A 27,897-nucleotide genomic window follows, 5' to 3' on the forward strand; every position below is an offset into this window, starting at 1 on the left:
CCAACAGTTAATGCAAATGTTCTGTCTCATCTATTCTCCTCAAAAGGATTTGGGGTCTCATCTTACAGTACCATGATGTCTTCAGCCACAGAACTATCTGTACAATGTGCTTTTAATTTGGGCTTTTTGAATTGAAGACTGAGGTGGAAAGAGCTGTCTTCTGGCAAATGCAGTGCTGAATTTTGCCAGCTACAACTTCTGCTGCTTAATTGCTTTCAGTTTTCTCTGATGTGATTTCTAGAGCTGTAATGCCACTCCGAGTTCTTAGCACTTCCTGGACTCAGAAAGGAGGAGTAGCTTTCAGCAGAGGGAGATAACTCATGGTGGCAGACATGTTTTAAATCTCTAAGATGTCTCTTTCTTTCACCCTTTTCCCTGCCCTTCTCTTGGTGCTTTATTTAATAGTGGTGGTCCTTGTGGAACTGGCTAGTCTTAAGGGCTCCATGAAAAAAGAGATGCATGACAACAACATCTAGGAAAGAAAACTGCACCATGGTGTCTTGAATATTGTTAAAAATGCTTTAATTACTAAAATAGGTATTGAGGATATTCTGGTTTTAGGTTCCAAACACCAGCCTCCTGCATTAGACATCTGATACTCACAGAATTAAGCGAGTGCTGCCCGAAAGAAAGATTTACACATATGGTTGACCAGTATCGGGAACTAACACTAGAAGGAACAAAATGAAGTTTTGAACTGAAAGCCATTACTTGTGCTTCTTCAGTCACTCATATGAGGCAGTTCCAGTTAGTGACGCTAAAAGACATTACAGGAGAAAAATCAGGGCTGCAAGTAGAACTCTTCTCTTAAAAGGCCACTTAGCCTAGTTAAGCTAATAAATAATCTCATTGCACTAGGGTGAGTGTGAGGACTTGACTGGCTTCTCTAGATCCCACACACACCATAAGTAATTCAGATGTAAACAGCAGGGGCTCAATTCTGCAGTTTCTTGTAAAAGAAACCTTTGAGCTGAATTTTTGTTTCTCTTGTGACTGCAGGATCAGGCCCCTGATAGACAGCAGCAGTTTTGCTTCAGTTAATGAATTGTGCCACTGACAAAGGAAGGCCCTGAGCATTCATATTCAATGCCGCTTTGGTGTTGGGAAGCAGATGCTCCCACCTAGCATTTGTAGTACCAGAGTCTGAGGCAAAGAACACAGAAAATAAACTCCCTCTGCGTGGTACCTGTCTTATTCTAGACCATCCTCCCTTCAGACAAAACCAAACCCTTAAGTACTCCTCAGGGCTAGTATCTGTTCAGTTGGCAGATACGCTGCTGCTGCTTGTTCCTCACGTGTTAACATCCCACCTTCTCTTCCTGTTTCAAATACAGCCTCACTGCTTACGGCTCTTAGCCCCAAGATCTAGGAAGTGCTTGTCACAGCACTGGCTCAGACTGAAAGATGACTTTTGGATTATTAAATTAGCTAGTTCTTGGGAGTAACACAGCCTGGCTAGTAACCACTGCATCCTACTTTGTCTTCTCTGAGAATACTAAAGTGAATACAAAGTTCATTAAAGACAAAATGAATGCGTGTGCAGTCACCTTGTTGTGCAGACCAGACGACATACTAAGTTTTGCCAAACACTAGGAAGGGGAATAAGAAAAGTCTGTGGTTGAGAAGAGGCCACAACTTTCTTCATGTTCAAACAGAAGCTAGTGAAGAAGGAACACAAGTTCGGTGTGACAGAAACTTCCCAACACAGATCTCAAACCAGACTCTGGTAAGAAGTACAGGTAGGATAAGCATTTCATATTTCAAAGAAATAGCTTTAATTTGCAGCAAGGTGTCAGTGGTGGGACAAGTACAGATAGTTCCATCCCCAACCCTAGGACTCCTGGTGCTGACTGAGCTTGTTCAATCCAAAGCACACCTTGCACCCTAGTGCCATAAAACCTGAGATACAGGAAGGGAGTATCTTAACTGGCCACAGTCAAACTTGCGCCGCTAACTAGAGGAAGTGGACTAATGTTCACAGTAAGGCAAATTTCAGAGTCTCCAACTGCTTGTCAAGATTAGTGAGGGCTTGAGTGTGCTACTTCCTCCCCCTGCTAGGAAGTACCAATTATTTTCAAGCCCAGTTTGCAGAGAAGGTAGCATGAGGGCAGTCTTTGGTTTTACAGAAGTGGGAAAGGTGTGTTACAGCAAACAGGTAGCTGCAAATGCCTGACAGGAAAGTGTTCATCACAGGATCTGTGGGTAAAAGCTTCTCTTAGTCATGTGAGGAATACCTCTCTGTTCTTACGACTGGAGTAAATTCATTTTTACCTTACACATTCCATGGTGAGTACAAAATATTAATTTTGGAGCTAGTTGCCAATTATTTCATGGGGTGGATTAAGTTGTCTCTACAGATGTTTCTACTAAGGACATTGCAAAGTCCACACGTGGAGCCTCAAGGTATTCAAGCAATCTTGATGTTCTCTACAGCCAATTAGATGAGAAAACCAGGATCCTACAGCCCAGCTTTCTAGCCTGTGTGACAAGACGCTTTATTTAAAATACTGATCTTTCATTGCTTCTATGTGTTTGGTGTGAAAGAGATGGCAAGATTCACTGATCTGAGTAACAGTTTAGCTTCATGCTATCCTGACAGAAGTCTTGGGCTTCCTAAACAGCTGACACCCCTTCACTGGATGCGCTGTTCCTAAAGACTGACTGTATATATTAAAAAAAATTCCAGAGCAATGCAGGGCTGCATACACCACTTTATGGGTCGAAGTTCACTATATTAAATTGAAGAGAAATGAAGTTTAAAACAATTTAAAATGGACAAGGGATAAGCAAACAAGGGATAAGAAAGCAAAGCTACTTCTGCTCTTGTTCTCCCTAATTCCACTCTCCCTATTTTTGTCTGTTCAACTGAAAAAACAACTTGTTTCATCACTGTGCTGCATTCAGAAGAGGTTCTTAAGGAGAGCATAGGAAACGATAAGCCCAAGCTTTGAGATGGGAAATCACACCCTAGAGCTCACTCTGACAAAATGGGCTGTGTTCTACCAGCTCGCTGGGCCAGTGGGTCTCCCAGGCTGTACAGTGTCTATTTCCCTTGTGCTAGTACTAGACTTGACTCTTTGGTGAGCTGATTTAACTCAAGTTTGGTGTCATGAATCAGTTCACCAAAGAACCTGAGGAGCATGAGCATCAGAGGAAAGATGGCTGTGGGAGTGCCTTGCTGAGAGCACAGAAGGAAAACTGCCTCTCATGGCAAAGTGAGCTTTCAGATCAGCCATTTCATCTGATTGCACCCTTAAGTCCTTGTGGGTGCAACATGACAAGTATTTCCTTGAAATAGCTGACATCGCTGCCTAGCTGTGCCAGCACAACCACGTGTTATGACTACATGCTAAACGAATCAAGTTATCGGGTCTGGCAGCCAGATTTATGGTATAGCTGCTTTGGAAATGACTGCTGCCTGAAGAAATGTTTGGTAAATTACAACCTATGTTTTAGCCAACACCTTTCCCAAAACCAAGCCCAAAGTGTGCTTATAGCAGGCTCCTTCTTGAAAGACTGGAGTCGTCTTGTAATGTATTAATAGCTAAGCTAACAGCCGAGTCTTGGAATGCTGAGGCTGGCAGCATCCACAGTTGTTCACTTTTCTCTGAATGACTGTTGATGCCATCTTTAATTTCTGTATTTAAGGTCTCATAAGCAAACAAGTTATGTAGGTTTGAAATAAAAGGGGGAGGGGAAGTCACATGTCTGTAGTATGCCATCACATGCCAGGTACTCTGTGCTTCTAGCCATGGGAACCTATACAAACGTGCTGGTGAAAGCTGGCTTTGAGCCCCTTGCAGACACTCTGCTGAAGTTTAGGCCTTGTGACTTTCAGAAGGCAGCTTCTGGATCATTTGTGGCAATCACAATTTAAATCATACTGTGGTAACTCTCATTATGCACGATGCCAATCCAGGGTGAAGATCTGTTCTGTAGCTTTGGTCCATGTTCTGCTCTGTGACCAGCTCCAGCTGAATAACGTACCTGGGAGATTTCAATTTGCTTTCTCAGCCTTTCAGAAATGCTGAAGTCCACAGGAATGTCACAGTTCAATAGGTTATTCCCAGAGACTGCAGCAGGTGAAAGGTAGCACCCAAAGTCCAGCTTGTCTCTATGTTGTTCACTTTCTTTGTTAACTATAAAGGATGAAAAAGAAGTTGTTCCCAACAGTTCTCTAGATTCCTATGTTGCAGAAGACAGCAACTACATGTAACAACCCTGTAAAGACTCAGTAGATAATTAGCTAGAAAAATGAACTAATGCATGTTGATGGAGATAGAAATTGGAAAGCTGGCTTTGGATTTAACTGTTTTTCTCACCTGTAAGAGTGTGTTGTCCCTAAATCCAAAACCTTCCTTTAATAAAGCAGTGATGTAAGTGAGATCCATGCAGAGGAAAGGACTGGCTGAGTTGTACCTCTCCATGTTGTCACAGACTAGAGAAGGAAGAAAAAAAAAAAAAAAAAAAGGTATCTCAGCAGAGTAAGAGCTTTTATCCACATTGTACATTTGAACTGACCTGAAGCCCGAGCCTACTAAAGCAAACCACCCATGTCTATCAATGGGTACATGTAACACATGGTACACGCTACATGACTGTTCTGTGATGCTGGAGAATAAACTGTACAGTACTTCCAGTTTCTCTTAAGTCTATTGTAAGTACATCTTTTATTACAGCAACATAATCCACATAGCTCTTTTGAAGTCTGAATCTCTGTTCAACTGATAACTGTCTGGGGGTTGGCAGATTACTTAGTCTTTCAAGAACACAGCATCATTTTATTTTCCTTGTCTAGTCGTCAAGGATGGCTCCAGTAATAGACTTTACCTTCTAGGATGGCAGTTTCTTTTATTTTTTTTCCAACCACACATGTCCAAGGACGTGGAAGAGACCATTTCCGAACCAACCACTCCCTTGCTGCAGCTAAGTCAAGATTCCACAGTAAGGGTGACAGTGACTGGAATATGGATTTACACTAAGCATCATCTTCTAGATCTACTGTTACTGGACTGTTCTACAAGCATCAAGAGCAGAATTCACTTCTTTTTCAGAAACTGATAGGCAACATCCTCTTACTGAAATGAGAGAGGGGAGCATTAATTCAGGATCCCAGAATTGATCTCTTGGTGCTCTGAAGCTAAATAAATGGTTTCATGGTGTTAGATAACATCTTAGCTGCATCTTTGGAAATAAGCTCTCCCAGTATCCAGGGGAAAAAAACCCAGCCAACCCATACTCAAACTTTAGAGCCTAATCCCCCTGTTCAGAATCATCTGAGTTTCTAGGGAGATTAAGTTTAATTGAAAAATCATTAGACTTTGGATCCTATTTTAGATAAAAGTCAGTCCTGAACTACATAGTTAAGCATTTTCTGGTGAAAAATACAGTCTACTAATCATCATGAGGGTGATCATGGTTCAAAGGTTATGTCTTGCTCTTGGCCATCAGTAGCATGGCAAGGTGGGAGCTGTTTTTTCACAGGGGGAGGTACAAAACTAGAACAAGCATTCAGGAAAAAAAATCGGGGGAGGAAAAGGAATGCAGAAGAAGCTATCAAGACTTAACCTCTACTCTCTCCCTCCATGTTGTTAGAGATTAAGAAGGATTTAAGGTGACAGACTTACAAGTCAGTGCTTTCCTAAACTCAGAGTTGCAGTTTGACAGAAGGAGCTCTTGATACAGTAAATTCACTTTCTTCTGTAATGACATTTATGAACTATCGCCCTCCTCTCCAGAACAGAACTGTAAAGCCACTAACACTTTGTTTCCCCTCACTGCTCTATCAGTACTTTCTTTAGCAACAGTTACAGGTGTTGACTAATAAAAGGTAAGTAACATGACATGGAAGGTATAAAATAAAGATTAAATAAACTTTTTTTTTTTTTTAGTTACGTCAAACTCACATTACATACTGCCTATACATTTATATTTTTGTTATTTCTCATCCACACCAGTTCCCCGGGTCTAATGACAATTACCTTCTTTGGCTTTTCTTTCAAAATCTCTCACTTCCAAAACACCTCCCTGTTCATAATCTGAAAAGGAAGAGGTGAGAAAACAACATCACAGACCTGAAAGCACTTGAGTTCTATATCTAAACTGACCCTATAGTGCAACTCTGATGCTGAGCTAGGAGCAAGATCTGTGTTGGAAGACAGAACTGCAAGTATAACTGAAGCTCAGAGCCCAAGTCCCATCTGCTGAACTCTGAGCATCAAACTGCACTGGCAGATACATGTTCATTCCCTGGAGGCACTCTGTGTACTTCCTCTTTCCCTGCTCCCCATGGCTCCAGCCTCCAAAGTTCCTCTGTCTACCTTCTGGCTGACACGCTCACATGTAGTAGATTATCCCAAACCAATTTACCAATTAGGTTGGTGTCAACTGCTCGATCATAGTAATAGGAGAAAGCATAGAAGGAACTTCCACGAATCTCATCTGGTTGGTGCAGTTTCCCTTTGACAACCTTGAGTACTTCCAAGTAGCAAGGCTTGAATCCTGTTTCTCCTGTCAGGACAAACACAGATGGGGTGAGCCATCTCCAGGAGATGGAAGAATCAGTGGCAATAGGATGAAGAAGGGAAGAAGTAGAGATTAAAGCATCAGAAGAGGTGAGAAGAGCTTCCATAATCCAGCACAGCACCTGCATGCAGGCAAGGACTCTTAAATCACCATCATCAGGTAGAACTAGTTAGAGCAGATGATAGCAATATCTGAAAGGTGTGCTGTGCAAACTAGTGTAGGTGCATGAAAAGCTTCCTCCATGTCAGGCAAAACTCCCATTGTTATGTTCTGTGGGTAACAGAATCTCATTTACATTTGATACAATAAAAACAGATAAAACCTTACTTTCCCTCCCCATCACACTGTAATTCTACGGATCTACTCCACACACACACACCAAATCTACAATTTGCCTCTTATGTTCCCCACCGTAAATCAAAGAAACATCAGTCACCAAAGGGGTCTGTTCTAGTTACTGATGGCAGCAGCTTCACCCTCTGTGTGCAGCATTAGGGATATCTTAAGAAATAGTTCCACAAGTGAGATATACTTTAGCCTACCAGTTATTGTACCCTAACACAGCCAGAGATTTTGCATTTAGCTCAAAGCCTCAGAAAAAGCTCTTATTTGCACAAATAACTCTTAACATTTCCTATAAAGGTAGCATTTGTAGTAAGAGATCACAGCCAGAGTACAGAGAGCACAGGCCAGCTACTCTTACAGATTCAGATTTTTCTCTGGCTCTGTCAAAGATCGACATCTATGACTGGACAGGTATCCTTCATAACCCAAGGTAACTGATAGAGTATTTACCAAGAAAAAGCTCAAATTCTGGAGACAAGACTTATCTTACAAAAAGGAACAAGTCCCCTTAGTTTACCTTCTTTGTTGCCACCATACCGGTATTTCACTCCCCCGAAGTGCCACTCTGCTTCAAGCTGCTTTGGCAAACAAGAACTGCGGAACATTTGTCCATCCACAGCTGGAATGAAACCAGAGGGGAAAGTCACAATGGATAAAATTTAACATAGTTATTGATCAATATGCAGAATCAGAAAAGGCTGAAAGATCTTCATTAAGGTCTTTAAGCAAAAATATGGAAATTGAAATTGATGGATGCTGCACAAACTGATTATGAATTAAGGACCAGTCTGAGTCTGGAAAAGTTGTATCCATTTTGTCCTGCAAGCTGCAGAGCAGCTGGGCTTGTCACTTGTTAATGAGATAAATGGTACAAGGCATATCTGGATAATGGCTGTTCACCACAGAATACAAAAACCAAGACAAGTAATAAATTAAACACACAGCTACACAAACCCTAACAAACAGCAGATAATCGAGAAACAAAGCAACTGAGCAATGAAGACAAAAACTCCTAAGACACTGATCAATGGCCACTACAGGATCCACTGAACGTACCCTTGAAGGCTTCAACCAGAAATACTGCAGCTGATAAGAAGAAAACGTGACTATTGTGGCCAGCACAAGTGTCACAAGAAAAGCAACCTTCCTACAGAATGGTTGAGGGGGATTGTGGGACTGCAGAATTTACTATGGGATGTTTGGAGGAAGGCACAAAGGCAGGGAAAGGAGAATCAATGGATCAGGGAAGCACAAATGTGGGAAAATGGAGGGGATGATAAAAGAAGGCAATCACAAGAAGGGAGCTGGTCAGTATGCTTTTCTGGCCAAGCCTTGTGACCAAACACTGCAGTCTGTCCTACCTTCTTCCTAAGCCCTATTCCCAACTATTTTGGATTTGAGTACATTCTAGTAATTAATACAAGTCCATCTAGCTGGCAAGTAAGAATCCAGAAGGTGGAAAGACCTCAGGTCCTGACCAGAGACTGGACAAAAGGCCCAGGGTCTGGGCATGAAGACTGGAAGGACTTAAGGTCTGGGTCAGAGACTGGAAACTCAGGAATGTGCGTATACATTCAGGTTAGTGAGTGAGAGTGTGTGCAGTATGCTTGAGGACTTCAAGCTAGACTAGTCAGTGAATGCAACAGGAGGTCTGGGGAAACACAGTGGGCCAGGCAGATACCAGAGAGACCTATAAAGCGGTTGTGGCCTAAGCAGCAATCCTTAGGAAAAAAATCTGTTTGTGCTGTTTGTGTTTCTGTGGATGCTTGTAAAGCTGTGAGTTTACAGCTGGCCGTGTCTATATGGTGTCTGTATCTTCCCATATGTGCATTTCTGGAATTTGCACTCAGTCTCACTGATGGCTGGACCTAGAAATAGCGAAAAGCAGCTTCTCAAAAGACAACTCCTTAACAAACGGTAGCCTGTTTCCAGACATATCTATACCAGTGAAAACATAGAAAAGCATGAGATACAGAAGATAAGACATGGGAAATGGGCTGCTGACACAAGACCACCTCTTCAGAAATCCTGGATGTTTTATCATATGAACATACCTTCCATATTCAAAGCTCCAAGCGTTGCTAGTCTGGCAGCTTTTAGTCCAAACCCCAAATAGCTGCAAACAACAAAGACAGACATTACAGTTTTAATTCTTGCACATCTGGTATGCTTCACCCATAGTCTCTTCCTAAATTCTGGAACACCCAAAGCAAATCTCCTTCCTCTGCTTCCCACAAGTCTCCCCTCTATAAAACAGAGAGTTCCCTTTGCCAGAACAATTCCAAGTACCAAAAGAGTGACACAAACCCAAGAATTAAAAAAAGAGCTGTAAGATGGGTAAATCAGAAACAGAGCTGATGTGACATTTCTACAAAACATTTATGAAAAGCAAAAATGCAGTCTTAAAAACGAGGGGGAAAGAAGAGTCTGTGAGGAGTGCGTGGGGAACAGGATGGCCATTCTTAAGTCACCCACATGAAGACCATGTGCTCTTAGGGCAGAACTAACAGGAGAACTGCAGAACCTCCCACTACATGGGAGCTGTGCCTTTGTGTGAAATTCACCTCCGACTCCACAAATTACCGCTATACTCATTACAAGCTAGGATGTCAACAATGTTTATGATAATGTCATTACACGTTGCTGGCTTCAGCAACTCAGCTAGATTCAAAACCTGTTGGTCTTTCGTTCCCACCTCTGTGTTTGGCTACTTATCCCTTTAGTCATGTCAATACAAACATTTACAGAATAATCAGAGTTAAACTAACCTCCAACTCCCTCATTTTTTAGGAAATTATTTTCAAGCCCAATTATTTAAAGTGGTCTGATGGACTGTATTGGTGAACACAGCAATCAGTTACATCAGTAAATGTAAGCAGTAGGAGAGGACTACTAAACCAGCTTTGCTGTCAGGTAAGCATATTCTGTAACTGACTGAGATGATAATCTTCATCCCATTAGTAACTGATTTAACTGACCGAGACCAACTCTCTATTATACAAAATTGAGTGCTCACTGGACTTTAAGTCATGCAGGTGAACTCTGGATTTCACTGCAGACATCTCAGAAACTTGTCATCTTAACATAGTAAGCGCAATTATATTATTCCAGGCTAAGTATCCCCTCCAATTGCTTCAAGAATCTGTTGTGCTCCATGGTCTGTATCAGCTGCCTGTGGTTGTCTCTCTTTTGTTTACATCAGTCTATGTTTTACTTTTTGTCCAGTTGCTAATGAGATGTGCCATTTTGAACTAAGAAGGAAAAAGTCTCAGGAAGGTCCTCCTTTCAAATCTCTGACCAGGTTTAGTTCTGACTGCTGGCATGATATCCACCTTTCTGCTTGGTCCAGAATATCTGGCTTGAATCCAACATTACGAATTCTTCTGAAATATCTTCCTCTTCATTTGACAGACTGACTAATATTCCCTTGCAGTGATATTAACCATGATCCTGGAAGGTTTCCACTCAACTAATGTCATGTTCTACTTCAACTAATGTTTTAAGCAGACAAGAAAACTAGTTAAAAAGTCAGGGTCCCAACAGCTGGTAACAGGATGACATGGTCATTTGTGGTTAGCTCAGGGGCTGCAGAAAGACTGATTTCCCCAGCGAAGACAGCAGCCTTTTTGCTCCTCACCTGTGGGTATAGAGCTTGTAGGTGCTATTAAACATTTCAAATGAGGTAAGAAAATCCCCAGGGGTTTCCTTCAAAGTTTCCTAAAAGTTAAGTAAAAGAAGAAATCTTTTAGTTTCTATTATGCAATAAAGAATAAACAACTTTGATGTAATATCACAGTTACTGCACACTCATCTGATCTGCTTTGAAAACAAAGAACAGTTTTCCAGTGGTGCCCACTGCTGTAATATCTGCAGCTTTTAACACTGAGTTTATTTATATGCATCTCTGTATGTATACTAGGGAAGCACAACAGATCAAGGTGAAAATACTTTCTAATTCAGGATACCTGAATTTTTCAGAGTACGTATGTGCTAGTCTATACAGAGACCCCATTGAAATCAGCTGCACTAGAAGAGCTATGAACGTTGGCAAGTCAGACTAGACATATCAGTTCAGGAACTCAGGAGAATTAAAAATGCAAAGTAAAGTACAGGCCACGTTTTCACCATGTTAAATGTCATACTAATACTCAAGCAAACACTGTGAGCACTCACTCCCAGTCTTAGGGCTGCTTTACCTCCTGGTTTAAGTGCTTTTCAGGACACCTATAAATAAATCTCTTCTCTCATCACCTCCAGTTTTCCTCCTTTCATAGTCTTCCCTCTGTGTGCACCTCTGTCCCACTGGTACTCAGTTCCTACCTTCTTGCCAGACTAAATCCCATATTCTTGTAAATCTGAACCACTTAAGGGCTCACTTACTGTTCATTTGTTTCCAGTCCCTGAGATCTCAGTCCCAGTTTCTGCCTTTCCTTTGTTAGTAACCTCATTCTCCCATCCCTTCTTGGCCCTGTGCATTCATATCAGACACTGTTACTCTGGGCCAAGGAGCAGAATGTCAGAGAGGACTGAAGCTGCAAAGTCCCTGTAGTTACCATTCAAGTAACCAGACAGCAACAAAACACCAAACAGATCTGGAATTGTAGAGTCCTAGACAGAAGCCTGCTCAAAGCTGAAAGGCAGTGTTCAGCCTGAGTTTCTCCTGAAAAAGTACAAATTGAAATTTGTTTTGGACGTCAGGTAGATTTTCATTGGAATGGCAGTCACATCCTTGACCCAACACTCCCAGACCCTGCCATCTGCCATATATTGAGTTCTGTTCCTAAACCTTACATGACAAAAACTTTTAAAATTGATAGATCCTGGGGGGAAAAAAACCAAAAGTTTGGAGAAAATAACTGTCTTTCTTCACGCTTTACTTTCACAAAAATGTAGAAATCCTCACACCCCTCCCAAATGAGGCAGGCACCAGACAGACAATTTCATAATGATTCTGATTGCTTTTCAGTTGCTTATAACTTTGGCAATAATACCATGAAAAGCATAACACTAGTTTAAAAACAGCTCCATGCAGTTACCATTATATGTCCTTTATTTGCTTGTAATCTAGACTTCATCAATGAATCCCTTATGATTACAGTGTTTTGTTTAAAATGAATACAAGAGCAAATATGTAACTGCCTCAGACTGCAGGAGGGGAAAAACTCCCTCTGCCAATCAAAGAGGGAAATCCCTGCTAATTACATCAGATGGGAAAAACTTCAGAAACATACTCAGCTACGAATGTGCTTTTTTGTATGCACTTGACAATACAGGGCATACAAGCAGGCAACGTGAACCTTAACTTCCACACTGCCCTGCGAATTCACAGCATCGGTCCTGGTCAGTAGCAAACCCTTGAGGTCTCTTCCTGCAAGGCTCGAAGGAGACATTTGAATCCTGAGCTGCTGTTCAGCCTACTTCACAGTTCTATTTATGCTCCAAAACCCTGACATGCAACACCCTTTCCTGTTGGTCCAGTGCCCGCTTCAGCAGGTGTTATCAACACAAAACAGAGGGCAAGCCCAGAGTACTTGAGGCTTTGCTGAACAGGATAAGGTTGCACGTCATGTTTCAACATGACCCATCATTGCAGAATTAAAATATCCTAATATGAAAACCATGTGCTTTGTGGTCACCAAACACCCTCTGAGAATCTCAATTTCTGTAAACAAAAAAAATGTTAAACAAAGGACTCTTTCAGAAAGGGGGACAAAACCAACTTCACAATATCAAGGTAAAGAATGCTACACTGCCCTTTCAATACCCATACTAATTTTCCCATGCAAACTATAGATTTGGGTCCCAGTTTAAACTGTTTCTAAAGAGCTACAGAATTCCTGACAAATCCAGCAGAGATAGACTGAGGGGCAGAGAGGGAAATTCTCAAAGAAAATGAAATTAGTAAGAAAACGAAGAGGGATTGGCTATGCTATTATGAAAGATATTTGCCCCATGAGACACCCCTCTCCAAATTTTAGTGAGGATCTGCTATCAGACAGGAATGGAAAAAAAAAAAAAAGAAAAAAGATAACTCAGAGCAGACCCTAAATTTCTTGTAATATGCAAGAATACTCCCTGGATATGTTCTACATTTATTGAATACAAAATAATTCTGCATTAATGAGGCCCTCCCAGCCTGGGTCTAGAAAACAAAAGCTGTTTCTCTTTAGTTTTACCCATTTGCTTTCTTTTTTCTTCCTTGTTATCCAGGCTCCTTTGTTTGTAAGCGTCTATCAGTCAAATGCTGATGTCAAAGGGAACAGACATACAGATGATCTGTACACCACAGATGTTCTGCTTGTGCCAGTGCAGACAAAATGGTGTCAGAGAGCATAGCAGTGCTCAGGTCTCTCCACTGGCCCTGCAGTCCCAGCCCACACACTTTTAACCAGTCCTCACCTCAAACCGTGGCAGGAATGTGATTTGGGTTGAGGCTCCTCCCAAGTCCAGAGTGCCAACAGTATGCTGGTTCTGGCCAGACAGCTGCCCTGCAAACAACATCACGCTCAGAATAGCCCCAAGTGCCAAATACTGCATGCATGTTCAGGCAGCCACCCAGTTATCACATTATCAGAGCAATACAGGAGGGCTAAGCTGACCTTCAAAGACAGAAAACATCACAGAGAAAAGGTAGGCAAACAGAACGTATTATGAAAAGATTCACAGGACTTTTTCCCTTGATTCCAGTTTTGCCTCCAAAGAGACAAAAGCAGGTAAATCTCTAGTCATCCAGCAAAAGTAAGAGACAAAGTATCTCCTGCAGGAGACTGTCAGGGAGATACATAAATTCTGTTAGCACCAATACGGATGGTCAAGAGCAGTAGGAGAGGAAGGACAGTAAAAGCAGAACCAGCTATTATAATTTCTCTTCACCCAGAGCAGCTGGTTTGCTTGCTCATGTATCTACTAGAGTACTGGTTTCTCTTCACTAGGCTGCATTCCCAGAACTTCTTAGAGACACCAGGGTTAAAGCACCAATGCATTCCATGTTACATCATTTCAGCTGCGTAGTTCAAACTGGGATGAAGAATATTGTAAAACCTTGTTTCTCACCTTCTAACAGACTAGCAGTACCATGCCCCTACATATGTTACAGAAGCCAGCTTGCCAGTGCCTCCCAGTCCGGAGTAAATCCTGGCACCTTCTGGATTAAGATGCCTCCTTCTTACTACAGGTGTGTCTCACCCTCTGAAACACAGTCTGCCTAAGACAATCCACTGCTTTAGCACTGGTCCCGCAGCAGGGAGGAAAAGCAGGACATGCCAACCAAGGCAGAGGAACTTAGGGTGATCACCTCTGCAGAAGAGACTCGAGTTCATATTCAGAGAGAGGTTACACAGGATTAACTACCTGTCAAAAAGTTCACAGTGATCCAGGCTAGAATTCCTGCAAAGAGTAAAAAAGGAAAAGAAAAAAAAATCACCACTGAATAATCCCACAGCCTCCTGCCCACTCTTACCACCCCTCCACATGTTATTTATTTATCTGGAAATCATTATTAACTTAATGTAACCACCACATACTTCAGAGATTAATTAAAATTTATAACTAAGTGATATGATCCATTACTGATGCATTAAAATCTCATAAACTGGGATAGGTAGAACCTCTGTAACACCCATGCAACTGCAGCATGCACAAATCATGTCTGTTATCCAAACAATATACAAAGAAGTAAGGAGCTGACACAAAGCACAAATCTCATGGACGGTTCCTCCCTGCCCCCCAGCATTTCAATTCCTAATCTAAAATTGCATACACATCACTCTGTGTTTTAATCTTGTGGTTTCCGTAATTATGCTACAGACACAGCGGCAACCAGTAAAACATAAACAACCCTGACTCTAGCAGCTTGCTTGACACTGGCGGGATTCTCACCCAAACACAGGCAAACATGTGACAGTAGAAGAGGTGAGATTTTTAAATAAACCTTGGCAGGCTACACTGTGCTCTATTACGCCTCATTGGTCCTGCTGCCTGTCAATACAACACTTCCCCCTAGTATATAATTCACCCATTAATCCTAGTGACATACTACACATTGCACCATACTTCATCGAATACTTGTGTTACTCCTCTTTTTCTCTTGGCCCATATGGACAGATTTTGCTCTTTAATCTTTCTCCATTTATTAGTTGCTTAAGCATCATGGTATTTCACCTTCCAAACTAGCAATGTATCTGCCATAACAAAGTGTTCAGAACTGAACATAACATCATAGATGGCTTTTATCAGGCATCCATACAGGATTATTACCCACTAATCTCCAAGGTACTATGTCTGAATATGTAGTAAAAATATTACAGTGGTCTATTCTGCACTGCAAAACCAGCAGTCACTCCAAACTCCCAACTTATTTCACCTTTTCTTGTATTTTAGGTTACTTCCTTTGCTACTTTACTAGCTGCATTTTTCCAATCAGTATTTTTTCAATTTATTATATTATTATGTATTTCATTATTAATTTTTTTAACACTTGCCAATTATCCTTCATTTTCCTCTAATATTCACAATGCTTCCAACCTTAACCATAAAGTTGATGAGTTAATCATAAATGGTTATTTTTAATAGTGATATTGCAGAATTTACTAGACACTTTCCATAGGTTTCCTAGCTTGCTATATATCATCATGCAGCCTTTCAGAGGTGGACACCATCTTTTTTTTTCAACAGTTCCCAAGAGCAGGCTTCAGCTGATTAGGCTGCACACCTATTTCTGAGACAAGATTATCTTCTGGAACCTCAGGTTTTAGTGAAACTTCATCTAGCTAATTTATCATAAAACTCTTTGTGTATCTGCATCTGTAGCTTAATGGCTGATGAAGCAATCAACTGATGCCTGCTATCTGATGCCTGCAAGCCAGTTGGTGCTACTTGCTGTAAGGGGCCTCAGACAAGAATGCACCCGAGGACATTATTTTTGCAACTGTCGTGGGTACATCCTGGGGAGGGCAGAGAAACCAACAGATACCTGTGGTAGTCAAAAATAAGAAAGCTGAGAAACTTTACAGACAGAGCAGTAAGCCAAGACAATGCCTTATATGAAAAAAACCTGAGTTCATGGAAAGGACACTAAGAGACACCTCTTCAACAACCACTAGGGACCACCACAGACCACTGAAAGCCCCCACAGAAGCCCCTCAGAGACCCTTCCCCAAATTTTAGTAAGCTTGTGCAATGTATTAACGCATGCATTAGATCCTTTGAAAACAGATGTATACTTCTCGGAAGTTACATGAACATTAATTTCTTTTATTGTATATAATAAGTGTACTTTTGTCTTTCAGCACGCATGTTAGGTGGAATGATCCCCCGTGCATCCAGTGCTGCAGTAAAGAATGCCTGTCTTCTAAAACTTCAGACTAAGTCTTAGGGGGTTATTTTGAGCCAAATTTATGGTAACAAACACCTCCTAGGAAAACCAGGGTTGACCGGTTTCAAACAGAGCTAGAAACTTTTTATGTTTTCCCCTCAGTTTAGTGACCATTTCTCATTCCCTCTCATGTCCATATCTCCCTCCCCTCCCCCCACTCCTCTTTGCTTTCACTTTTTCCTTATTCCTTCAGGTATACATACCTTCATAAGACCCATCCATGATGCTAACACTGTCCTCTGGAACAAGAAATGGTGATTCCTCAAAGACTTCTCTCACCTGAAGAAAGAAATAATTATTAGATTCCTTGGTCTTAAAAGTCTTGTTCTGCTCTGATGGTGAAAGAGAATGTTTTCTTTTTCACAGCAGTATAAGACAAGTGCATGGAGTAGACAAAATAATTCTTCTTTTAAGGGCCAGGAAAGAAAGAAACAAGTATTGTAGGTCTCTCTCCCCATGACTTCTATCGACATCAAGACAGAGGATTTCAGGACCATACAAGAAAGTCCATAAAGTCTGTGAGTTGCATGCTATCATGGGATTGCAGTCACTTTTCACAGCTGAAATTCTCTTATGCTAAATAGAATGGAGAACTGAGTAATGAAAGATGAAACAGGAAGAGCAACACTAGTGCATCCAAAATATCTTAGTACATTACCTCTAAAAGCAGAGCTTGAGCTTTCTCCTCTGACAGCAAGCGCAGTCCAGCTGTGGCTTTTAACACTACAGGGGTCTTCTTCCAGAGATGAGGTGGCACAGCCTCTATGGCCATGTCCAGCAATCTTTTGATGGATTCAGCACCCTAAAAGGAAAAAGATTATGTTTTTCTTATGGTTTCCTCCTACAGATCATCAGAAAAAAGGCCTTCCAAGTCCCCCTCAACACTAGTGAGACCAGTATTCAGTAGCAGAACATACCTCACCCATGCCAGGATAAAAACTGTGCTAGAAAAGGACGAGTGTATTCAGATACATCTCAGGCGACAGAAATGTCATTGTGGAAGGTATTTGCAAGGATGGAGGGAGACAAGGGAACCGAGTATCTGACAAAACTAGACAGCTTGCAGTATGATGAAAGTAAATGGTACAATTACTGACTGAAGCTGCAAAGGTGAAGAGGAATGTCTGTAGATTTCACTAAACACAATATAAGGATTTCAAGTGTGTCCATAGCAAGCAGTGTAATTAAAATGCCAGCTGGGGAATGCTTACCACACAAGGTACAGGCATCACTGCTGGGCTCTCAATTATTTACACAGCTCTAATGATTAGTTTGGCATTAAAAATAAACATTCTCCTGTGAAATATCTAGAAATTTCTTTCAGGGTGAATTCTTCTCCTCTCCTACTCAACAAACAATTTAGTGAAATAATGAGAGCTATTATCAAATTTTTAAAAAAATACAGAAGCCATTCACTTTTCCATAAAGCTTCTCACCTGAATTCCTGTAGCACTGAATGCAACTGAGCAAACTGAGAAACCCCCAACTCCCCCTACAATAGCTCCCAATTCCAAGGCTGCTAAAGCACACAAGGTAGAGTATGTAACCTACCATTTCTCTGGCATCAACTTTAGCTTGTGAAAGAACTTCTGTCAGCGCAGGGGATCTAGAAAATGGCTGCTTACTTCAGGACTGGCCCTGTGTATCACCACAGGATTATTTTAGTGCTCTCTGCTCTGTTACTCCTGATCCAATAGAGTAGCATGGAACAAGCATACTGTGCATGAATTCACAACCACCCCCACTTGAAAACAAAGAGGATGGCACCTAACTTCAACTTCTTATTAAAATTATAAATGTGCATGTTCATTAATACATCTGATTGCGGAAGATGGAACTGTCCAACTGTGTTTTGAAAAACTCCATATATAAAGAAAACAACAAAAGTCCTGAAGCAGTAGAAGAGTAACTGCCTGTACCTACTACTACTCAGATAAAACTGTAATCAAATATTTGAACTGAGCATGACTGAAGTGAGTCCCACATATCACTGAGCATTGGCTTCCAAGCCATGATTCCAAAGCCAACAGCGAAGAATCAGAACAAATTGTTGTAGGTCTGATGATAGAAGCAGAGCATACACTTAGAAAAATATTAAGGCCTGACTTAACCTGAGAAGTGCATCTTTATTCTTCCCTTTCTCCATAATGTATTAACACAAATTAACTTTTGTAGATCTTACAATACACAGAGAAAAAGTAAACATTTCTAGGAGTCAGATAAATGAACCCTCTTTTGCTTGTCAGTGTAACATTCCTAAAAAAGAAAATGCCCAGTCTTAACCCTTTACTTCTAAACTAAACAAATCAAAACAAAATATGCCCATTTTGAACTGTAACCAGCACTGAAAATTTCAACCAAAAGGAAAACCTTATAAATTTATTAGTAAATGAGACAGGAGTATATATTTATTCATATTTGGGGTAGCTATAGGGGTAATAAACACTGAATATCAATGCTGCTAGAGCAAAAAACCCACTTTGTCTTTGAAACTATCAAAGGCTAGTTATATACTGCATTTAAGAATTAATTAAGCCATTGTTCCATTGATGAAACATGTAAAACAACAGCTCCCATTTCATTGTGTAGAAATGAACTCACAAAAGTAGAGCAACAGGTTTAGAGAGCCAGCAGTAGAACCCTTAATTTTTTTTTTTTTGACTCTGCAGTTACAATTAGTAATACTTGAACTGCTTGGTACAGTCCAACTGGTATTAGCAGAAGCAAGACCAACTCACAGGGAATGAAACAGAGCCTTACCTTTTCAGGCTGATCAGCATATGCAGAAAGACCTGGCTTCACAGACTCAAAGATTTCCCCTTCCAACTCTGGAAGGTTTTCTGCACAAACGAAACATTACATGAAACGCTCAAGAGCTCCAATCTTTTTAATTTCAAAAAGGTTGCCTGCAACCCTGTAATTTCCCTTGCAAACAATACTATTCCTCTCCTAAAACAAGAACTGCTCTTTCACTTCAGGAACATATTTAACAGAACATTGCCCTTGTATCCTCCAAGTTCACAAATAATTTATTAAGAACATGTTGTTATATAATTAGAAGTTATGTTCGTTTTGCATTTGTGAACTACAATGAGTTACAGCAATGCAGTATGATTCCTAATCTTAATAAAATTTCTTTCTCTTTCTGCCCCAAGCTAATTATGAAATACTAATTCATATTAAGACACACACAATCAACTCCTGATTATCCTTAAGTGATTCATCCAACTGACAGACTGAAGTGCCTGGGCTCAAGCACCCAGCTGCAAAGCCAAACAAGCATGACCATTGCTCTCAGGGCAGGTGGAGTCTAGAAGCTATCCCTAAGTATTGCATATTATGAATCAGAGCTGGACGTTGTACCAGTCCTTCCAAACTAAGGCTGAAATCATGTGAAGCTACATAGGTAATATGCATGGCCCTGAAGGGCTTTTTAGCCAAGTTCCACCAACTAGCCTTCAACCTTTGATTATTTGCTGGCTCACTGTACCCAAGCTAATCCACCCTCTTCAATCTCGTTGGGTGTGCAGCCAATCTGGGTACCTCTGTGCCACGTCAGAAGCTGATATACTGGAGCGTGGTGCATCTGTGCCCAGGAGTTCTCCTGGAAATGTCTCAGGCCTTTGGTGCTTTTAATTCTTTAATTTACTGATTTTAATTTGCTACAAAATGTGGCATATAAACATACACAAAATCTAAGTATCTCTTGATATAATTCAAGGTGACACGTAACTTGACAAAAACAGCTTAAGCCTCTTTCCATCTCAATGAGACATTCCTTTAAACAGCCGCATAGATGAAAATCTTTGGAAATACAGAACTCTCCAGAAGTATACCCAGAATTAAACCTCTGAGTTTCAAAAGATCTACAAAAAAAGATATTTTCACATCAAAACACCCCCATAAATGGACAATAATCATCTGCCAGAAGACCATTTGAAGGACAAACTATAGAAGTCTTCAGTTGTTCCTGAATGCTGTGTTGGGAAAAAATAAACTTCTTTTGGGAAGTTGAAATCTAAATCAACATACTGCAAGTGCACAGACTGACACAGAGTCCTACCTGGGCTGTTCTGCACAAAGGTGTATATGTGGATCCGGGTTCCAGTGCTTCCTGCGTCAAACATTATGCCATAAAAAGTGTTGGCTTTGGCATTTATAGGGCACGTGTTAGGTGGAAAGAAATCCTGAAACCACATCTCCCTGTTTGAATGGGAAAGAACAAAGGGCAAAGAGGAAAATGCCAATGCTAGAAGGATGAGAAATCTGGAAGATGCCATCATGTCAGGACCCCCTGAGGCAATCAAGCACAGATCAGGAATCACAGAGCTGCAGTAGGTCCTGTAGAGAAAAAAAAAAAAAAAAAAAAAAGCAGGAATAGAAATTACCAAGAGCCCTCTTAAAAGATCTGTAAAAAATTAGAAGTATCAGTCTGTACACATATATTCTGCTCTTTAGATGCTTTTCAACACCTCATCCAAAAGATGTGATTTACTGCACTTAGTGCTACAACTACATCTAAGTGATTGTTCTTTCAGAGAAAAGGTTTCTCCATTTCCCAAATGCAGAAGAGTTAATGTAGTTTGCTTCCCAGTATTTCTAGTTTTGATTTTATTTAGACATTTTTTTTTCTTTGATTTGGCTTGAAGGTTCTCAATGTTTAGAGCCCCCAGAACCTCCAGAAAGTCCAGATGTTATCTGAAAGGAAGCATCACCAAAGGGAAGCTCAGGGCAGAACCGCTTTACCCTAACACTTACACACTTGAGATGCTGTGGGAGAACACAAGTGTTATTCAGAGTCACAAACAAAGAGAATTTAATCTCAGGCTAAGAACAGCTGCTGGGAGAGATAAGTGCACAGAGAAATAGAAGGCATATCCTTCCAGCAGCATCCTCGTCCCCAAGAAAAGCCTGGGCTGCACAAGAGGGACTAAACTGCAAGGTACACCTGGGCTCTGTCTCTTAGTATTTTTCATAGTTTTCCTTTCTATCTTCATTTTGTTTTTTTTCCCAATTTTCTTCTGACAGAGTTTTCATTTTCAGAATTACAAAAAGCCTCAGCAAAACCCCACCACACTCACACCTAGATGAGTTGCCCTGAACACTCCAGTTGCTTACACAGCTTCTAACAACAGCTTCAATAAACCAAGGCCCCAAAGTTGTGTGATTCAATATTGGATATCAAGATACAAATACACCTCCTCTCTCTTAACATGCACCTCTTTGCATAAATTTTTCCTAGGAAATGCTAATAAAGGAAAGATATAGGCACAGAAATGATAGGGTTCATTAGGTGCCCAGGTGAAAAGGAGGAGAATATATAGCTATCTCTGTTATTTGCATTTTAACAGCAGAAAAGAGCATGTGGCCAGATGCCCCACCATATGCATTATCGCCTGCACTGACATACACACAGAGCACTCAGCACACAGAAGGTGCAAACAGGTCCTTATCATTCTCCAAACACTTGGTAACACATCCATCCACCCACAGCACTAAATATTCTATTTCATATGCCTATTCATCTGCTTTGTCTGGGACCCTCACCCACCTCTAGCCCTCAACATTTGACTTTTAGTGATCTGCTCAGCCCCACCATGTTCACTCTCTCAAAATCTTTATCTGCTATCTCTAGTCTACATTTATTCATTCCTAACCCTAAAATCTCTACTTTCCTTTCTATGTGAACCTGACAGCCTCTATTTCCACACGCCTTTCGCACTTGCCCAAAGAACTCACTTACTCTCCACTACCTTTTATCCCAGATTTAGTCCTTGTACGACTTTTATTATTGCCATCCTTCACCTTTGTCCCCAGTTACAGCAAAGATTAACTTTTACCCATTCTCAGTAAACAACGTCACATTGGGTCATTCCTCGAGTGTCTCTCTAACTCACTCAAGCATTCATCTATCTCCAGGGCAAACAAAATGCACAGTCCACTGCAGAAGGGTAACCTTGCCTGTCTTCTGTGACCTTTATTTGTATCCTCCTGTTCCTAGTAAATGCAGAGAGCTGCAGGCAGAAGCAAAAGCTCTTGATCCACTCTGCCTTAGAAACACACTCCGAGAAGACTAAGAAGTGACTTTACAATTCCACAAACAGGCAACAGCCCTGGCCACCCTCTGTGAGAGATGGACTCCAACTGTAGTAGTGTCTAAAGCATTCACATTTTATGTGGAAACGAGTAAAAACTTAGTTCTAACCTCTAACAGCTCAAAAGTCCTATCCTGAATATCTGAGTTCATGTAAAGTGCTAAGCTGCTTGGCAGCTTCACAGCTATGGACTTGTACTAAGATGCAGCTGGCATTACCCACGTTTGCTCCATCACAGCCAGGATGTCTACTGAAAATCCAAGAAGCTCTTCAGCTGATCAGAAGAGGTGTTGTTATTCTCATGCAATGTGAGGATTTTGATTACTGAACAATCACAAATACAACCCAAGCACCTGACTTAAGAATAAACTCCAGAGTCCTATTACAAACGGCACACATGGAACTTTCGTAACCTCCAATGATCCGAAAACATCTGAGCAACTGCCATCATTAACACATACTTTTATTGTCAGATCTAATAGTGGATGAGCCTTAGCCTCCCATGAAACACTCCCTCACTAAGCTTTTCTTCTCTATCCTTTTGCAGACATTCACCATTTCACACTTTCCATTCTCTACTTCTCCCATAACTTTTTTCCTTTCCACTTCCTTCCCACTTTCCTTTCCTCATGAGGACAAATAAACCCCAACCCAAAAACTCAGGATTTTTTTTTCTACCCCCCTCCTTAAGAATTAAAAAAAGCACACGGAGCCTCTTCAATGAGTGGTGAAGACCATTTAATCGAGCACACTAGCAAAACAGTGTCCACAAGAAGCATAAAAATAGATGAGTAAGAAATCAGAGACAAGAGAGGGACATTGGCAGAGCATAACAGAAATGGCAACAGAAAAGGATCTGGAAAGAGAGGGTCAGAAGAAAGAAGAAAAAATTAAGGTAGAAATAGACAAGGGATGAGTTACTGAGAAAGCAAAATATTTCCGAAAGAGTTCTTCTCAAACAAATTAAATTTCTAGCTGCTATCAGAATACAACTGGATGGATAGAATGAACAATAAACAGAGATGAGAAAACAGAAATACGAGCACAAGTTCAATAATATAAGCAAGCAGTTCAGCAGGTAAAAACACACAGATCACCATCACTAGGGCTCTCATTATTGCCTTTACAAATAAGCAGTAATAAGCAACATCAATCGTGAATATGTTAGCCACACACCTGAAGCAGGATGGAAGCAACAGCTATTCCACTCCAGATTCCTAGTGAAAACCACTTCGGAGCGCTGCGACAAGAGACACTGCGCCTGCACTTCTTTTCTTCACCTTTGCTTTCAGCTAGTAAGAGTGGACTATGTATCAGGCAAATTATAAGGTCATAGAAACACATAAAGTATTAGTCGAGTTGCTTTATTCAAATTTGAGTTTATCATTGCTCAATACAAGCAGTGAAACACGCTCAGATAATTATACAGGACGAATTGCAAGAAGTTGAAAGTTAACAGAGTTCAACAAGTTAGTAAAACATTTACACAAACATTACAGTTGACCTCAACAGCACTGGCCTGAGTCCAGTGACACAAGGTAGAACACTCATCTCCCAACACAGAGAAACACATGTAAATATCATCTGTATAAGGCAGATTTTAGATACTAAACCATAAAGTTGAAGCACACCCAATACAGAGCTTTGGCAGCTACACAGTCTGTACAATCCAAAAATACTGGGATGCTTCAAACAGACCGCCAAGACTGAAGGCGTGAATAGGAAGGAAAAAACCCCAAAACCAACAAAAAACCCCAACCAAACTTTCTTTAAACAACAAAAGTAAAAACAACGCCAGAATAATAATAAGAAACCTTAAGACAGCAAAACACAACCTTACTTAAGAGTTCACCATACACAGAAACACTGGTAGTTTTCAAGACAAGAAAGTCTCACCCACATTCTTGAATATTTGACAAAAGACAGTGACAAAACCCAAACCACAGCAAGAGGAGCATCTCCCTGTAAAAAGGAATCTGTCTGATCTGAGGGGAGGGAAGAGCAGTCTATCTGAAACATACAGGAATTTCCCTTCTGTCTCCTAAAATATTATTGAGAAATATTTGGATATAAAGTAAAATATTAGAAAATAACTAGAAATATTTATGATATATAAATATTCAGACAAACATTTTAGGAAACAAAAATCGATGAATTATGTAATTCAATTAATATTGTTATTTATTGCTCAAGCACACCAAAAATCATTTGGAATGGCAAGTCTATTCTCTGCACTAAACCACTAACAAAATCTATTTTCCAGATGAGCAGCTTTTATGGTAACAAGATCTGTTTCCCAGACGAGCAGCTTCTACACTTCACACTCTTGACTAGGCAAATACATTTTTACCTTTTTTTTTCAGAAGCAAAAAGTTATTGAGGTTTTTTTGTACTTACTTTTATCTAGTAAAAAAAAAATGCTTTCTTGGATTGTTTTGACAAAAAATTAATCTTCTGAAAGGTACACAGTTTAAAAATCACAACAGAAAGAATAACTGAATTAATTGGTGAAACTTCCCAGCACTTTCATGAAGTTAATGGCACAATATTCTTCGCACACACACATTTTGGGTAAAATTCTAGATCTAGAGCTTTAAACGCTAGAAAAGAAAAAAGAACCAACTCACAAACATGTGTTATCAGCAGCTTTTATCTTCTTCCTGCACCGAGGCTCTAGATACACATTATTTATTTATTCTCATTTCTGCCCAAGTGGGTTTTCAATTTTCCCATTTCATTAGGCCAGGGCAGGTTTCCAAGAGGCCGCCGTGTTACCCTCCTGCAGCGCGTTAGCCCGCGTCCCCTCAAACTCTGTAACTGTACCCCTACGGGGGCCGTAAATAACATCTTTCACTGGACCAAGGGGTATTCTCAGAAAGCGGGTTTTGCGTGCAGAGGGATTTTGGGTGCGGAGGGCTTCTGCTTCGACCTAAGCCTGGGGAGAACTCCAGAGCAAATTTCTGCGCGTTGCTGCTAGCTGTGCCCTCGAAAGCATTCACCGGGGCTTCACCGAGCCCCATTCGGAGACGGGCACCCTCACGCCCCTCTTCCAACTACCGGCAGGGCTGTAGGTTACTCTAACTTTCACATACCTCAGCGCCGAAGCACTCTCCCTTTCTCCAAGTCAAACAGCTGCAATCTAAACCCTTACACTGAACACGCCTGAAAAAAACGCCCCTACCTTAATTTTCTCTTCCCAAGCAAAAGACTCCGCGCCTCCTCCCCGACCGCGGCGAGCACGGCCCTCGGGATCCCGCGGCTCTCCTCCCGAAGCCGGCACCGACAACACTAAGAGAAACACTCGTCGAAATACTTATGTCTCCCTCCTGAGCCACCCACAGTTGTCACTCGATCAACACGGGGCGTCCCCTGCCCGCCCCGGCGAGTAACGGAACCACCGACGCCGGCTCGGTTTTCGAGGGTCTCACGCCGCTCCCGGAGGCCGCCCCAGCGCCGCAGCCCAGCGGAGCCCCCTCCCGGGGCGCCGGGAACAGGCGCGGAGCGGGGGGCGGGGGTGTCGCCCAGCCTCGGAGCGGCTCCGCGCCCGGGCGGGACGCCCCGGCAGCCCCGGGCCGGCCCCCCGCAACCCCGCACCTCGGCTGCCGGCGCCGCTGGCAGAGGGCGGTGGGAAGGGCCGCGGTTTCCATGGCAACGCACCGCTGTCACACATCTCCCGCCTCCCCCCGCCGCTGCGCGCGCTCACCGGTCGCTGGCGGCGCCACATCTCGCCGGTCCTGCGTGTCACGTCAGCGCGCGCGCGTGACGCGCCCGTCGCGGGAGTTGCGCGTCGCGGGAGGGCGCCGTCCGGTTTCCATGGGAACAGGTCGCCGCGCGCTCCTCTCGGCGGGCGCGGGGGGTCCCGGGGCGGGCGGCGCGCCGGGCGGGCGGTGACCGAGGCAACGGGGCGGGGCTCCCGCCGTAACGGGCGGGGCGGGCTGGGCTGCCACGGAGACGCGGCGTCATGGCGGGCGGGCGGCGGTCGCTGTGCTGCAGCGGCTCCTCCTGCTGCCACAGGCCGATGGAGACGGGGCGGGCGGCCCGCGCATCTGAAGAGAAGCGGGGCGGGTGGAGAGGGCGCTCTGGGAGGTTCGGCTGGCGGCGGCCGCGGCGTCTCGGGCAGAGTGCCGCCAAGCCACGCGCCGGCTGCCCGGGGGCACCGTGGAGCTGCTGCGGCGGCGGCAGGAGGCGGGGAGCGAGGTGTCGGCTGTGACGGCCCGCCTCAGGAGGCCAGGCCGGGGGAAGGCGGAGGAGATGTGCGCGCAGCTGGGCAGGGCTGGGCAGGGCGGGGCAGGGCAGGGCCGGGCCCCCTCCCCTCCCCTCCCCTCCCGGCCTCCAGGTGCAGCTTCCCGGGCTGCGCTTCCCCGGCAGGCCGTGCCCCCTCGCCCCCGAGCTTCGGTGCCCGCGGCGGGACGGCTCTTGACGGGCTGGGCTGGGCTGGGCTGGGCTGGGAGGGGAAGGCCAGGCCAGGCCTTGCCCCGGGCCTGCTCCCGCCCGCGGGCAGGAGTAGGGCGTCCGGTTTTGCTCCCCCTCGGTACAAGCGTGGGAGCAATACGCCGTGAGGAATGGAGTGGGGGGGACACCGAAATGGTAGGGGCTGCGGCGCGGGGTGTACAAGGAGAGGCTGAAGCGGTCGTTCAGTTTGGGGAAAAAGAGAAAGCTAAAAGAAATCCGCAGGGTTTAGCTACTTGGAGAAGATTTTAGAGAAAATAGAGGCAAACTCAGAACACAGTGAAGAAAAGCCCTACGCTGTAGCTTCCATTTCCTCTCTCACAGATTATTTCACTTCCGTCCTATTCCTGCTGTTCTAAATCCAAGTACCAAGCAAAACCCTAATTCAGTTAGAAAAAGAAACCGAAAATGGTAAGTACAATGAAATTATTTTAACATCCTATTTATTGAATAAGAAAATAGCTCTGGTCCCCAGGACATTGGTGAGACCAACTGGTAGGAAACAATTTTCTTGCTCACTGATACAAAGAAATGACCACTTTCCTTGCAAATTATTTACTTATAGCAACATATGATGATTTCTGAACGTTGTCTAAGAATCCTGCTTGTCCACTTATTTTGTGGATTCAGTGTAGTTTACCAGATAGTTTGGGCGTTGGCTATGATAAGAAGTAGCAGGTAGCCCGGGGGTATGAATTAAAAGGACAACTCACCGATAGCAGAATCAAAGCCCTCAATGGGCACCTACTCAAAGCCCTGAATGGGCACTTAGGCAAACTTAAACTTGAACAAAAGGACTCAGAGATGCTATCTAGAGAGGATGATCTTGCCGATTTAGGAAGAAGACACCTGGACTTCGCTTCACAGCGCATGCCCTGGAAAGAGCGGACACCGCGAAGAGGACCGCGTACTTCTCCCCCTGAATAATTATAATAATCACACCTATTCCCCGAACTAATTGTAATAACCCGGCCCTTCCTAATGAATATGTATGCTTTGGTGTAATAAATATTTGGCTACTTCTTGCTTGCTGTTTGTTTTAGAAAACACGTTTGGTGTGTGATTAGAAACCTGGCTGAGCATAAATCACCGTTAGATGAGGACTACTGT

The 27,897-nt window shown here is 42.6% G+C and overlaps 1 protein-coding gene and 1 long non-coding RNA gene across 7 annotated transcripts; one reads left to right on the plus strand and one right to left on the minus strand.

Annotated features, from left to right (window-relative positions):
• Positions 1 to 505: 505 nt before the first annotated feature.
• On the minus strand, positions 506 to 26,135 carry ENTPD5 (ectonucleoside triphosphate diphosphohydrolase 5 (inactive)). Of its 6 annotated transcripts, none has more exons than XM_074909931.1 (15): positions 26,042 to 26,135; positions 23,515 to 23,630; positions 20,307 to 20,584; positions 19,004 to 19,083; positions 16,902 to 17,045; positions 16,447 to 16,522; positions 14,221 to 14,256; positions 13,270 to 13,358; positions 10,508 to 10,587; positions 8,925 to 8,986; positions 7,388 to 7,489; positions 6,370 to 6,510; positions 5,982 to 6,038; positions 4,323 to 4,438; positions 506 to 3,987 (listed from the first exon to the last, which is right to left on the minus strand). In XM_074909931.1, the coding sequence occupies exons 3-15, from the start codon at positions 20,524 to 20,526 to the stop codon at positions 3,874 to 3,876; spliced, it is 1,317 nt and encodes a 438-aa protein (XP_074766032.1). In that variant the 5' UTR covers positions 20,527 to 20,584; positions 23,515 to 23,630; positions 26,042 to 26,135; the 3' UTR covers positions 506 to 3,873. The 6 variants fall into 6 exon arrangements, with proteins under 6 accessions (XP_074766032.1, XP_074766031.1, XP_074766036.1 ...); XM_074909930.1 differs by lacking the exon at positions 26,042 to 26,135 and adding an exon at positions 25,520 to 25,980; XM_074909935.1 differs by lacking the exon at positions 26,042 to 26,135 and adding an exon at positions 25,520 to 25,979 and having other exon boundaries at positions 506 to 4,139.
• Positions 26,103 to 27,802, plus strand: LOC141962185 (uncharacterized). Its single transcript, XR_012633878.1, has 3 exons — positions 26,103 to 26,161; positions 27,112 to 27,198; positions 27,626 to 27,802. It is a non-coding gene; the product is annotated as an uncharacterized LOC141962185 (long non-coding RNA).
• The last annotated feature ends 95 nt before the right edge of the window (positions 27,803 to 27,897 follow it).

The sequence above is a fragment of the Athene noctua genome, chromosome 6 (genome assembly GCF_965140245.1).
Source record: "Athene noctua chromosome 6, bAthNoc1.hap1.1, whole genome shotgun sequence".
In the NCBI taxonomy this organism is placed as follows: Eukaryota; Metazoa; Chordata; class Aves; order Strigiformes; family Strigidae; genus Athene; species Athene noctua.